Source organism: Haemaphysalis longicornis, unplaced genomic scaffold (genome assembly GCF_048455015.1).
Source record: "Haemaphysalis longicornis isolate Haplotype H1 unplaced genomic scaffold, Haemaphysalis longicornis Haplotype H1 scaffold_5, whole genome shotgun sequence".
In the NCBI taxonomy this organism is placed as follows: Eukaryota; Metazoa; Arthropoda; class Arachnida; order Ixodida; family Ixodidae; genus Haemaphysalis; species Haemaphysalis longicornis.
Genome location: NW_027526385.1, coordinates 71,290,137 through 71,303,694, shown reverse-complemented (window position 1 = coordinate 71,303,694; position 13,558 = coordinate 71,290,137). Strand labels below are relative to the sequence as shown.

Genomic DNA, 13,558 nt, shown 5'->3' with positions numbered 1-13,558 from the left:
CTGGCCGCCACGTGACACCCAGGGCACAAAGGAACTTCGAACCAAGACGGAAGAAAAATCAATGGCCAAGGCTCTCTTTTTATTGCGGCGGCGTTATACGTACTATGAAGACGGGCGTTGCCGAGAGCGCTGTCCGGCAGCGCTATGAATGTGACTACCACGACGGGGGGAGCGAAAAAACAGGAACATATTCGAGACGCCACCGTAAACGCGAGGGGTTCGTTCTTTGCACGGTAAGTTTCGCGAGCGCCGCAACGCACTCAGTCACTCACAAAAGGAACACGACAGCAAGTACGGACGTTTTTTTCACCACGGGACGAAGCTTTTAAGAGCGGGGCTTTCGCTTGGCTTGCTTGGCCAGCCGACGCCGTCGCACGATCATGTCGTAGAGGCGTTCCAGGCCGTCGTCTAGTCCCTCGCCGATGATGGCGCAGGCAGGCTGCACATGCCACAAATGACCCGCGGCTAGCTCGTGCAGACCGAGGAGGCGTTCGATGACCCGGGGCTCCTTAGCGCCCGGGAGGTCTTGCTTGTTGGCCAGCACGAGCAGCGGAACGCCCGGGTTCTCGCGCGCGACGCGCTGTAGCTCTAAACGCGCCTCCTCCATGCGTTCTTCGTCGACCGAGTCGAGCACGAACACCACCCCGTCCGTACAGCGGGTGTAGGACCGCCACAGCGGTCGAAGTTTGTCCTGGCCGCCGACGTCCCAGATGAGGAAGCTGGTTCCCTTGGCGCGGCCGCTGGTTCCCTTGATTTTCTCGCAGTTGAAGCCGATAGTGGGCACGGTGTTGAGGTACTGGTCGAATTTGAGCCGGTAGAGAGCGGTGGTCTTGCCCGCTGAGTCTAGGCCAAGCATCACTACGTGCAGCGATTGGTTGGGCGGAAGGCTGTCGAGCAGGGAGGCACCCTTGCCCATCGCTGAGCCCATGGCTGCGTTCCTAGCAGCCACCATCGCCGCGCCCTAACATCTCCACCCGACGGTCGCGGCTCGAAGTTGCAATCCTCGGCCTCAACTGCACGGCCGCCATGACAGCAGCACGGGACTCGAGGGTGCAGTCACAGAGGATGGGAACCACTAGCCCGCAAGCCTGCAGTCGTTAAACTTTTGATGTGCTCGCGAATCAGGCACAGCTACTGTCGACACTTTGCCGTAGTATGCAAAGTTCGAGAGCCATACCTCTATATTCCTTTCGACATTGACCGCATAACACCACAGCAGTCTGGAAAATTAACGTCGTTAGCGACAGCAGCAGCCCTGGCGGGTGTTGACCTAATTAATGTAAAACGGTAAAACGACTACGACCATAAAGTTAATATTTGGTGCATGAATATTTCTTCAACATGCACTCAACATCTAATAAAAGCAATAAATTTGGCGCAAAAACTTACCTTGTACGAGTTTTTACTTTTTTAATGCATTTTTTGCTTACGGCCCTAAAAGATTCTCCAGCAAGATCTACAACAGCGCAAGGTATTCGACTGAATTAAAAAAAACGTTTAATTTATTAAATTACCTAAAATAACAATTCACAGCCGTAGGTCACAAAGAAGGGACCTAATTTGAGCCCTTGGGTGATTTGTTGCTTGTCCGTCTGGTAACCATCACTTTAAGCAGACGACTAAATCGCTGTGAGCCATGTAGGAACTCGTGCAGGATAAATTCATATGAAACGGGCACGATATTATCTCTTGCAGGGAATGCTGATAGAAAATAGTATTTAGGATGCACATAGTGCAGTCATCCAGTAGTTAGGTATGGTCTACCTACTTTATAGTCGCAGATTTTGAACGTAACCACGTTAGTCTCTCAACTGTACCGTCACTGAAGATTAATCGTTTCACGCGAACATGGCCGGTGAACCTGACACTTCTTCAACTCAACCAGTGGAACTATGGTCGACGGAACTGGGACTGCCGGCAGATTGCGTCGAATTCTGCCCTGCCAGGCCTCAGCTGTTTGTGGCGGGAACCTACAAACTGAACGAAGTGAGGACCGTTGACCTAGCTGTCACGCAACTTGGTTCAGTGGAAAAGTTGCTGTGGTTGCCCGGCATTCTTTTTGTTTTGTTACTGTAAAGCCTGTATGCTGCTTGGGCATGGAATACCGGAATTAGAGCAGTCGTGCTGTAGATATTTTGTCAGGAGCTGCGCGCATAACGCTCTTCCCGAGGCCACCACCGATTGCAGTCACACTCAATTTAATTCTGTCATTCGAACATTCGTTCAGATCCGCGCCAAAGTAAATGAAGTACGGGAGAGGAGGACTTCGACAAGGTTGCACTTAATAGCGCGCTATAAGGAACGAGTTCGCGCGAGCGCAGCTTAAGAATTCTTGCAGCCCAACAGCGACGGATTCGGTCGGCGCTGATGGCTGCGAGCGGCAATGCAACCAACGCCCCTCAATAGCCCAGCGCTGCCCTTTGAAAGCTGTTAAGTCCGATAAAACACATCCGATAGGGGAGCGGGGGCAGTGCGAACGCTCGTTGGTTCCCGAGGACGCTCCTACGCGGCGCAGCAATGCAATTCGATAACCGCTCCAGTGCTCCGTTTACTTCTGCGCGGACCTGTACATCATCATCTGTAAAATATTAAGAATCTAGCCCCACCGGAACGCCAAAAGCTGGAAATGAGCCACGTACAAAACCAATTTTTTGCTTGCTAGACTTTGCCTCTAGCATTAAATTAGCTGTTCATCGAGCAACCCAGAAAAGACTTTGCCTCGGCTATTAATTTCACGTTGCTTATCTTGAAATACTGAAGCAGAAGTTGTATGCTGTTGCAGGGCCAAGGCAGGCGGCTAGCACACCGTATGGTTTTTCTTTTCCAGCGTAAAAGCCTTGCCATGACAGACTGTTAATCAAATTAACTGCTTCCCAGCCAGTACTGCTTTTTCCCCTTTGAATCTGCTGGGAAATCTGCAAAACTGTTGGAAGTATAGAAGCCCAGCCGTGGGGGCAAATTCTTTCCTATTTCACCTTGCACGAAATACATGCACATCTCTTATTAGGGAAGCCCACAAGACGTTTTGCAATTTAGTGTATCGCTATTAACCATCTTTGCACCTCCCTCTGGCTAACCTCACCTAACTGGCATACTAGTAAATCCCACCCTACCTGAGCTGTTAAAGCCATCTAGGAAGGTTAGTAATGCTTGCTGTCTAATTAATAACCTCCCCGAGCCCACATGCAAACACCAGAACTGCCAAGACGGTTATTGCGGCTAACCGTCTTGCTAACGATGTGTCTTAAGCGAACAGTGTCTTTTGTGTAACTTTTAATGAAGCGACCACTCCAGAGCAAAAATGACTACCATGCTGAAAGACTATAATAAGACACCGCTGCAGCCTGGCCCCATTGATCCTCAAAGAAGGAACCAAGCTGGTCAAGATCTCCGTTCATTGTACTTTTGGCTGCGGTCTGTAGTTATGTCTCTCATTCGAAACTCTTCAACCGGACGGATGCTTGTCAAGTGTTTAACCTTCAAGAATGGTGAACTAAGGATTCATCTTTTATTTGGAATCAACAAAATGTAGGGACGTCTTTTTGTAGTACGTGGGCCAAGTGGCAGTAAAATTGGTAGAGCAGAGAATGGGGAATGCAAGTAAATGCACAGAAGCAGGACTAGCACAGAAGCAGAAAGGGTGAAGGGCGAAGGCCCAGTTGCAGAGATTACAAATTTGTCTGTACCCTGTAGAAATCCCTATGTGTGATAGCATTTGCAGTCACAGCCACTCCAGTGGGGCTGATAGTGTGTCAGTGAGATTTCGATCACAGAGAAGTGGACTCCCTGTTCCCACTGTCGTCTTCCCCCGCCGCTACATTCCCACTCCATAATCTCTAGAGGTGCCACTGAAATGGTATCAAGGTTACAGCTGGACACACAAATTTATGGGGGCTACCAAATGTGTTACGGTAGAACCAGTCGAGGGCAAAAAATAAATCAAGGCGACCCGAGATAAGAGGAGTGGTAAAGGCTTGAAAAATCTGATGATGATCTCGGGAGGCCGGTGAAAGGTCTATTCAGAGGCAAAGAGTGAATTAGGCGACACAGGTTAAGAGCAGTTTGGTGATCATTTGAAGAGGCTCTAACATTCAGTGGTGGTGATGATGATGATGATCTTGGGAAGACAGTAAGTGTTAAGAGTGCTATCCAGAGGCAAAAGGTCAGCAGTGATCTTGGGAGGACAGTGAATGTCGGATGCGGTATTTGGTAGCAAATAGTTGATTAGGTGACACTGGATAAGAGCGATTTGGGGATTACTGGAAGATGCTCCGACGTAATGATGATGATGATTATAACCATTATTTTAAGAGGGTGGGCACAGGACGGGGGCAGTCTGGGGATGACAAAGATAAGCTTCGACCTCTGATGACGGTGGTGGCAACTCCAGGAGGGCGGTGAACGTCAGGGTGCCGTCTGCGCCTTCCGACTGCTCGACAGCGTCAAGGCGGAATCTCTGTGCCCAGCCGGTCACCAGCAGCCCCTTGCGGGCGTACTGGACATCAAGTGGACCGGTTCCCTGTTGGCGGCAGCCCTCGCAGACGGCCACGTGCAACTGTACCGCGTTCCACAGGAGGGGGGCCAGTTGGAACTGGGAGCGGCTTGCCAAGCGGCTCCTCCTGGGTCCCTAGCCTTGGCTCTGGCTTGGACGCCCGGGTGAGTTTTAAACCTTGCGAACGTCCGCTTCGCTGCTGCCCGTTTGGGTCTCTCGTGAGCTTGTTCAGTAGGGCTACACGGTTTTTCAAGCGAAAGCCTTCTTAGTGGAACAGATGGCGTTCATTCAAAAAACTACTAATGCATTTCCCCATAGACCAGTTGGACGACCCAATAGCTCTGATAAAAGCTCAGGACACACGTGGCTAGTTGAAAATCACGAAAAAGGAACAGTTCTATATAATGCAACACACGCATCGATCATGAAGGAGTGCAAAAGTATACCTTTATCGCATAAACCATGTATCAGTGTACATTTAGATCATTCATAGGTACGTTTACTTAGTGCGCGAAAAGTTCGTTCTTCGTTTGCGATTCGGGTCTTTGGAGGTTTCACGATTAGTTGGCCGCACTTTCCTTGAATTGGACGAAGCTTTCGCGCCTCTCTCAACTTTCTTCAGGAAGGGATAGTAAGGTTTTATCTGGGGCACTGACATCATCTATACTCAGGCACAACTTAAGAACGACAGTGGAAGTTGCCCCTGCGCCTCGTCGCCTCAGTCGTCTGTTCCTCAGCGCGGCATTTTGAACGTGACACGAGTTGCTTCCGTGATTATCTGCCTATAAACTGCTGTGGCGGCGACAAACAAACTATGTGACGAAAAGCAGATGATGTTAAGCATTAAGTGCTACCTCCTTTCAAAACGCGCGCATGCATTGACATCAGAGTCTTTCGCTTTAGTGCAGTGATACCCCACATGAGCTATTGCTACTCTTAACTTGTGCCCGAATATAATAGGGCCCTAGCCTATATTCTGACTCCCTTATCCTATGTGGCCAGCTACACAACCTTGCTTCAGGCGTGTGTGCTTGTTGATCACCCTCCAGATATGCGTGGTGTACACAAGTATGCATTGAAGCTACTGCGTACTGAAAAAATGAAAAACATTCTCCTTTTTGAAGTGAAGTGGTTGGGCAGGGTAGGGGCTTAACAAAAAAATTGTCTATACTTTTGCTTTGTTTTCTTCTGCATTTTTGATACTCTCTACACAGCTGTACATAACCTCACGTTTCGAAAGGGAGGGCGGGAAGTAAAAACGGGAAAGTGCCATTCTTCTACCCGTTTTGTTTGTGTTGTGCGTGGAACAGCTCGAGCCAACATCTTTTGTTTTAGCTCACTTCAACACCATTTTCAATGCATTGTATTATTCATTTGCTATCGTGGGATCCTTATCCCACACGATTCTGTCACTTGATAGGAGCTGAGGTGGACAGGACCAGGAGCACAGCATTTTCCCCCAAGAACATATCAACGCTGTGCTACCATACGCCGGACTAGCATCAGTGGTAGTTAGAATTTATTTTGAGACTGCTGAAGCGTAAAAGTTTTGCTTTTGTGGAAGATATTTTTGTATGTTGGTGAAACGTGCCAGCAACATTCCGAAGCCTGTTATTTTTAACTAGTCCCAAGCAATGCTAACCACGTTACAACACAACTGGTCAATGATAGGAAGCAGATGTACTCGTGGTGTAGCACTTCGTACCCACATTTGCACTCAGTGTAGCACTTTGTACCGACGTTCGTACACAGTAGGGCACTTTCTACCCAGTGTAGCACTTTGCACCCACATTCGTACTTAGTGTAGCACTTCTAACCGACGTGTCAACGTTTGTGCCCACATCCTCCAACCCTGCGACACAACCAGCGAGGCAATTCCCCATGAGCCACGACTGCATATACTTTATTGTGCACATTGACCCGTACACTTCTTCACAGCTTCACTAAAGTTGGCAAAAGGCAGAGCGCCACCAGTGCATGAAGAGTTGCACTAGTGGCGCTCACGGGCGACATCAATGCAGGACTGCTGAAGCGCTTGCCGTAAGCTGTTCGGACGGATCGGTGTCTCTGCTGCGTCGGGGCCTGTCCGCCTTGGAGCCTGTAGAAAAAGCACAGTGCCACCGCTTCGAGGCCTGGTGTGTGGCCTGGGACAACTGCCAATCGCACGTTTTCTACACTGGTACGAAGCCCGGGGAGTAACCGGCCTGTCGGTCTTTCGGCGGTGTCTTCATTGCCGCGCCTTTTAAATGCTAAGGCATTTTTATGCGGACTCTATGAGGACATCCGTCTGTCCACCTGTAACGTGTCACACCTATGCTGGAAGAAAATGCTCTAAAAATACACCGGAGCCTTCATGGGGCCTCCGTATAAGGGTTCATACAAAAACCCTTATGCTCACCCGAAAAGTGTCTTCCCAGAAAAGCATATCCATATGGTAGTGAAGTTGACTTTACAGGGTCCCTGTTAGACGATTCTCACTCCAGAGTTTCCACAATTTTTTTTTTTTTTCTCGGAAGCAGTAAATTTCAGCTAAGGGTGTTTAGAACCTCTACTGCAACACTGCAGCACTGTGCGATGAACTCATTCGCTGACTAGAAAGTGCATCGTGACCCTGCAACCAATATTGCACATTGGTAGCCCATTCGCTATACCAGCAGTTTAGTCGCCGCTCTCTTTCTGGAATACCCTGCAAAACGAAATGGCCTAGTTGTAAAGATGGTGGATATCAATAGTGATTATATGTCCCAAACCAGGCAGTGGGTTCACGTAATTAAAACATGCCAAGTCTTCGTTCTGCCTTGTTTGTATAATCACCCCCTTAAGCCTCCAAGCTCTGTTGCAGTAAGTAAACGAGTAACGTCTGACGCTGGTCACCAGAATTCAGGTGATGCGTGCAAACTGCATGTTTAACATGTCACCACATGAAAATTACTTACAGCACCTTTTGAAGAGAATAATGCTGCAATTATAGGAAATCCCAAAATTCCTACGCAACGCCTCCCTTGGTTCAAAACTATGCTGCAGAAAAGTGATTATATTTTGAGAGAGAAGCTGTAGTACAAGCTCTTCCTATGGCTGTTTCTTCAAACGCTACTCTCGACGTCTCCAGAAAAGCTGCTTGCTGTAATTTGCCAAGAAGGGTAGGAAACTGCCACAAAGTGTGTATTGTTTTTTTTTTTTGGCGGGGAACAAAATTTCTGTTTCCAAGAATTGTCAGCAGGATTTGAAAAGTTCTCATTAGCTGATTGTTCATGCGGAACTTGGAATAGTTTTATCAGTATAGGCAATAGTTGAATTGTGCATTTATCTGTGGAAACGGTGTATGCGACTTTTAATTCGGTCCCTGCAGGCGGGGACGACTGCCGGCTCTGTGCTTGGGACCGGCGCAGCCTGGCCACCCCAACCCACACCCTGCGCAGGTATGGCCACGAGCTAGCCCCAGCTGGAAAAAACCATTGGAAGTCCAATCAGACCAGTCCAAAATACCATTGAACCAATTGGAAGTGCAATTGGTTCCAAATGGTTAAATGGTGCTCTGGACAAGTCCAGACTTACGTTTTTTTTTCTTTTCGATGCACTGTTGTATGATGTGCATGCTAGCATTCACACATATATTAGCGTTTAACACACTTTTCGAAAGGGTACTGTGCTTCTGGTGAATTGTCACTGCTATGTATTGGGCACGATGTGTCCGGTTATTTAACGCTGTGTCAGTGTGTTTGAATCTTGCCTGGCGAGGTGATAACAGATTGTCACGCTACTTTGTCTTAAACAATGAAACTTGTTGTGTGGAGATTGGGGAATGGAATGGGGAAAGGAACCGTAGGTAGAGGCCGGCGAGTGTGGGAGGTGATCGGGTGACTCTAGGCCAGCGGATGTGCGGGGTGATCGGGCGGCTCTCTCGGACGCAGGCACACCATGGGAGTGACGTCCCTTGCCCCTCACCCCTGTCACGAGCATCTTCTGGCATCCGGCAGGTGGGTTTACGACCTCGTCTCGTGACAACAGCTGAATGCCTTTTGAGTTAGATGAGCTTCTTCAAGGTCTTCACACTGGAATGCAATCGACAGTAGCAGTGACGTGAGAAATTCATTCCCCTGTGGGTACAACCCCCCAATTCCAGTGCGCACTCAGCGCCACCTAATGCTTCGCTAAGAACAATCTTTAAGCAACTAGTAAAAGAACCCCGCTCTTTGGCTTCAGTAGTCTAGAAGTACAATCGCTGGTTTTGGAATGATCGCTCCGGGTTCCAGCCCCAGCAGTGCCCAATTTTTCGCAAGACCTGTGAATTTTTTTTTTCTTGACTCAATTCTGCGCCTTTTTTTTCATAAGTAGCGGGGCGATTTAGTATCTTCTCGGTCAGTTTAGCCCTTTCAGCGTTGATTTTTTTATTTCAATCAAAATAATGTTTTCTGCATGTTTTCCTAAATTTTAGGGTCCCATAGGCCCACAAACAAAAATTAGAGCTGGAAGTGCCAATATTAACAGATTTATTAATGATGCAATTAGTCAGGACATCTGAAATTAAAAATTTTATTTTGAGTCGACACATCACTTTTACATATTTTCCTAAACATTACTACGACCCAAAAACAAGAAATGAGCTTCATAGTGCACATATTTATAGATTTACAAGCTTGTGAATAGAACTCGGACAGCCATTTTTCTCAGCCTCCATGTCGTAATTTCGTCTTCGCTGGAGCTGCTGCTTCTTTGTTGCGTGCAGCTCCACTAAACTGAAACAACAGTCATATCTATTGCAATAGGCATCATTGACGAGCAATTCTCCAGAAAACTAGCAGTTTTGGTTTCGTTCTGTATGTGCTAAAGGAACTTTTAGGTGGTGGCGTCAATTGACATCACCAGAGCCGAAAGGGTTAGGGGCCAGGTGCGGCATATCGACACGTTAAATTAACCTTATGCATCGCACTAGAAGTGCCGGACTTGTACGTATCTTGGAATGGGATATTGGAGCAGTGACAGCATCTTCGCGACACACAGTATAGATTGCACGTCAACCGTATCACCGGATAGTCTTTGGCGCAGGATGGGCTTTCAAATGCAACAGTGCAGTGCAACTTGTGAAACAGTCTGAACCCGTACGGTTCGGCAGAGGAGCTGGCTTGCCGTCTCTGCGACAAAACTGAAAACCAATGAGAACAGGCACAGAGGAAGATGGCGATAGTAGAGCAGAAGTAAAAATGGGGCTCAGGCTTGCTAAAAAAAAAAAAAAAGGGGGGGGGGGGGAAACATAAGAGAAATGGCAGCTGTACTTATTGGTAGTCAAACAAAAGCTGTGAGAGAGCTATGAAATGTTTTATCTTTCACTTAAGGGGGGACACTGCTCTTAAAACTATTTCTTTTACTTTTGCAGTAACCTCTGTGAAACGTCAGTCTTACTGCTTTTTTTTCCAGTGATTTCAACTGTCTTATTTTTTTTAAAAGTAAATTAGTTCCAAGATAATTAGAGCTAATTAGCCATTTTGGGAGGGAAAATAGACAAAACAGTGTTAGCCATAAAACTGTAATCTTTGTATTTCCCAATACCGTGAACCCTGGTGAGCGCAATAAGAGAATCGGTTTTTTGATGCACTGCTTGGAACTAATTTTACAGCTCATTAAACTTTGGCGTTTGAAATGGGCATTCGAAATGGTTCCTTGCCCCTGGTGCCACCAAAGTTTAATGAGCTGGAAAATTATTTCCAAGCAGGGCATCAAAAAAACGATTCTCTTATTGCGCTCACCAGGGTTCATAGTATTGGATAATATAAAGATTAAAGTTTATGGCTAACATTGTTTTGTCTATTGTTCCTCCAAAAATGGCTAATTATTTTGGTAACTAATTCACTTACTCAAAAAATAATGGCATATTTGAAATCACTAGAAAAAAAGCAACAAGTGACAAGTTTCACAGAGTTTGATTTGATTGATTGTAGGGTTTAACGTGCCGACACAACGCAGGCGATGAAGCGCGCCGTAGGGGGGGCTCCGGATTAATTTCGACCACCTGGGGATCTTTAACGCGCGCCGAAATCTCGCACACACGGGCGTTTTTGCTTTTCGCCTCCATCAGAAAAGCGGCCACCGCGGCCGGGAATCGAACCCGCGACCTCATGCTTAAGAGTTTACTTAAAAATTAAAAGAAATTGTGTTAAGAGCCATGTCCCCCTTAAAACAACTCGAAGCTGTGTCATGTTGACCGAAGTATCGTTGCGGCCTTTTTGTATTCTACAAAATATCCGACGCATCCGTGTCGTATGCAGAGTACTTTGGTTGCCTTGTGCCGTATACCAATTGACTGCTCTTTCAAAGAGCGAACTTTGTGACGCATCAAACTGAATTGCTAATGCTGGGTCTCCCCGTGCATGCAGCTACGATGAGCAGGTGCTGCTGTGGGACTGCCGCAGTCTGTCCAAGCCACTGGCCGAAGCCAACGTCGGGGGCGGAGCCTGGAGACTTCGTTGGAGGTCTGGCCAATCGGGGAGCCACATGCTTGCCGTGGCCGCAATGCACGGCGGAGCCTGTGTGCTTTTGCACAACTCCACAGGTACGCTGTACTGGCGTTGAAGCCACCTGATAAAGCACCTGAGCAAATTTATTTGGCTGAAAACGGGGGCCGCTGAAGCGATGCAACAGATTTTAAGGGGACTCGCGTGATCACAGTCCCACAGGGTTGCCACCTGCCCGGTTTTTGACTGGCCCGATCGTATTTTTAGACAGCAGGCCGGATGGCTAATCTAATCTAATCTAAATTTAAAAAGAATTAGTCCACCAATACGCCAAACTGCAATCTGTTGTGTGTGTAGGTGGCCTGGAAAGTGTATTGCAATCTGTTGTGTGTGCAGGTGGCCTGGAACGTGCATGCACCTTCAGTGGCCACAAATCCATGGTGTACGGCGTCGACTGGGCGAGCGCCGACACCCTGGCTTCGTGCTCCTTCTACGATAGGCGCCTCATCTTGTGGAAACATGCAGCCCTACAGACGTAAAATAAAAGAAGCAAAGCCCTAGCCTGTATATCCACAAGATGTATATCTATGACAAGACTTCCAAGTGCCAAGATATTTAGACGAAGGATGTAAAGGACAGAGACATGCACTCTCTTGAAAGTCTATCATGGAATAACAACTACCTCATCCCCACACGTTGACACTAAAGGTTGGAAACAAGTTGGCCTGTATCGATAGCTTACAGTGCCGAGAATCTAAGCACACCATTCCCGCAACTAGCAGTTGTATGATGAGGCAGAAAACGTCAGAAACGTGAAAACGGGACGACGCCACGTACGCTTTTGGATACCACGGTTTGCGACGTCACGGAGGTTGCGAACGGTGAGAGCTCACTGGAGAAGCATGTATAGATCTTTTCCTGGAATAAACAAACAGTTCCCAAGTGGTTGAGCAGGTGAAATAAATGTAAAACAAAGCTTTCCATGACCTCATCGTATCTACAAAACACGGAATACAGCTTTTATACGCTGCGAGGCAGGCTGCTTCCCTCACTATGCAGTCGGCTATCATGCTTTCAGTTTCGTTTTCGAAACGCATTGGTGCGCAATTAGTGAAGTCTATAACCTGCGATGGTGAGTGGCCGAGCTTCTGCAAGCGATACACCCGGCAGGAAGCAGCTAAAGTGCCTTGCTTAGAATCGGCAGATGGAACAAGATGCACTGCAGGTGATTAAGCAAGTCGCCCGAGCTTCCAACCTCCCGATCTCTGCGCGCAAAGATGGGGGGGAGTAGGAGGAGGAGTAACACTTTTTTAAAAATGCTGCTATCGGTAAAGCGTGCCTGGTTGAAATAATCACCCGTGAAATGAACTTACTGCGAGCGGTTAGCTGACCGATCCACTCGTTCGCCTCGTGCTACCGTTGATAATCCGTTAAGCATGCATTGATCTGCCCTTATGTTTGAGCCAGGGGGAGCGCAGGCAACGACAACTGCCGACACGGCTGCCATTAAGAGTGGTTATTTTACGCTGGGTTTGCGCTGCGCGAGAGAAGATAATATAAGATGGCTGTGACCGCCAGACAAGGTGACGGCGCCAGCCGGGAGCCCGGGACACCGTGCACGCCGCGCTTCATAGTCGATATGGCGCTTGTTGCTAAATGGGGTTGGATGGCTGGATGGGGTGATGGAATTCGGAGTAGGTGGACACACCGGCCGCTTGAGCGACTAAATTGATTTCTCATTCCGTCGGTGAAAAATCATAAAAAGTCGAATCCTCGGCCAGAAAAACGAGCCGTCGTTCGCCTTGGCTCAGAGATGTAAAAACTACCGTTGCCACTGTTTATACTCTAGACCACACTGGTGCATTGCTCCTAGTTTGTGATGCAACGGCTACATCATGAAAAAATGAAAGGGAAGCGAGTGAGAGGACTGCCAGCTTCGTTAGCTTATTTCTCAACAAACAATGCTCGTCTAACAAAAGCCGAGAGAGCTAAGAAATGTATGATCTTTCAGTTAAAACAAAATTTCATTCAGCCTTTAGGGTCCCTTTAATATTCGTGCCTTAAGTTTTGATGCCATTAATTCGCTGCTACATGGAAAAATCTAATGGCATTTGTTCTAATGTCATTTTTGGCTTCAGGAGTTCCGCACAACTCATTCGCCTTCACGAACGCCTTAAATCTGCCTACTCTCAAACGCGATGAGCACCAAGTGAAACCAACGAAACTCTCAGCACCAGAGTGTTGACGCAGAAACACAGCTGAACTTCGAAATCAGACGATTTTTTATGCACTCTTGGTGAAGTTCTGTAGAAGACGAAGTTCACTAAAACAGTGGCAAAAGGCAAAACATTGTGTCACTTGTTGTTTTGAATTTTTCGGATATGGCTACCGCTGGCAGGCGACGGTAGCTGCTGAAGCCACTTTTAGAAACGGCTGACACCATTTTTTTTAAAACACTATTTCTCATAACGTTTTATTTAACAAAAAACATTTTTAACCCTTGTAAGATGTTTTCCTCAACGTTAAAAATTCCTAAAATATGAGTGCATTTCTCTTTTTTGGTCGTTATCACCATCATAACACATTTAATGCTTTGGTGTTTTTGCATGTAGCATGG

At 47.4% G+C, this 13,558-nt stretch overlaps 2 protein-coding genes across 2 annotated transcripts; one reads left to right on the top strand and one right to left on the bottom strand.

Moving 5' to 3' along the window:
- Positions 1–49: 49 nt before the first annotated feature.
- LOC144138413 (ADP-ribosylation factor-like protein 4C) lies at positions 50–1,265 on the bottom strand. The gene has a single exon (XM_077670683.1). The coding sequence runs from the start codon at positions 950–952 to the stop codon at positions 326–328; it is 627 nt and encodes a 208-aa protein (XP_077526809.1). The 5' UTR covers positions 953–1,265; the 3' UTR covers positions 50–325.
- Positions 1,266–1,596: 331 nt separating this feature from the next.
- On the top strand, positions 1,597–11,835 carry LOC144138412 (diphthine methyltransferase). The gene is made up of 7 exons (XM_077670681.1): positions 1,597–1,986; positions 4,391–4,656; positions 6,514–6,671; positions 7,842–7,911; positions 8,404–8,469; positions 10,864–11,039; positions 11,338–11,835. The coding sequence occupies exons 1-7, from the start codon at positions 1,849–1,851 to the stop codon at positions 11,478–11,480; spliced, it is 1,017 nt and encodes a 338-aa protein (XP_077526807.1). The 5' UTR covers positions 1,597–1,848; the 3' UTR covers positions 11,481–11,835.
- The last annotated feature ends 1,723 nt before the right edge of the window (positions 11,836–13,558 follow it).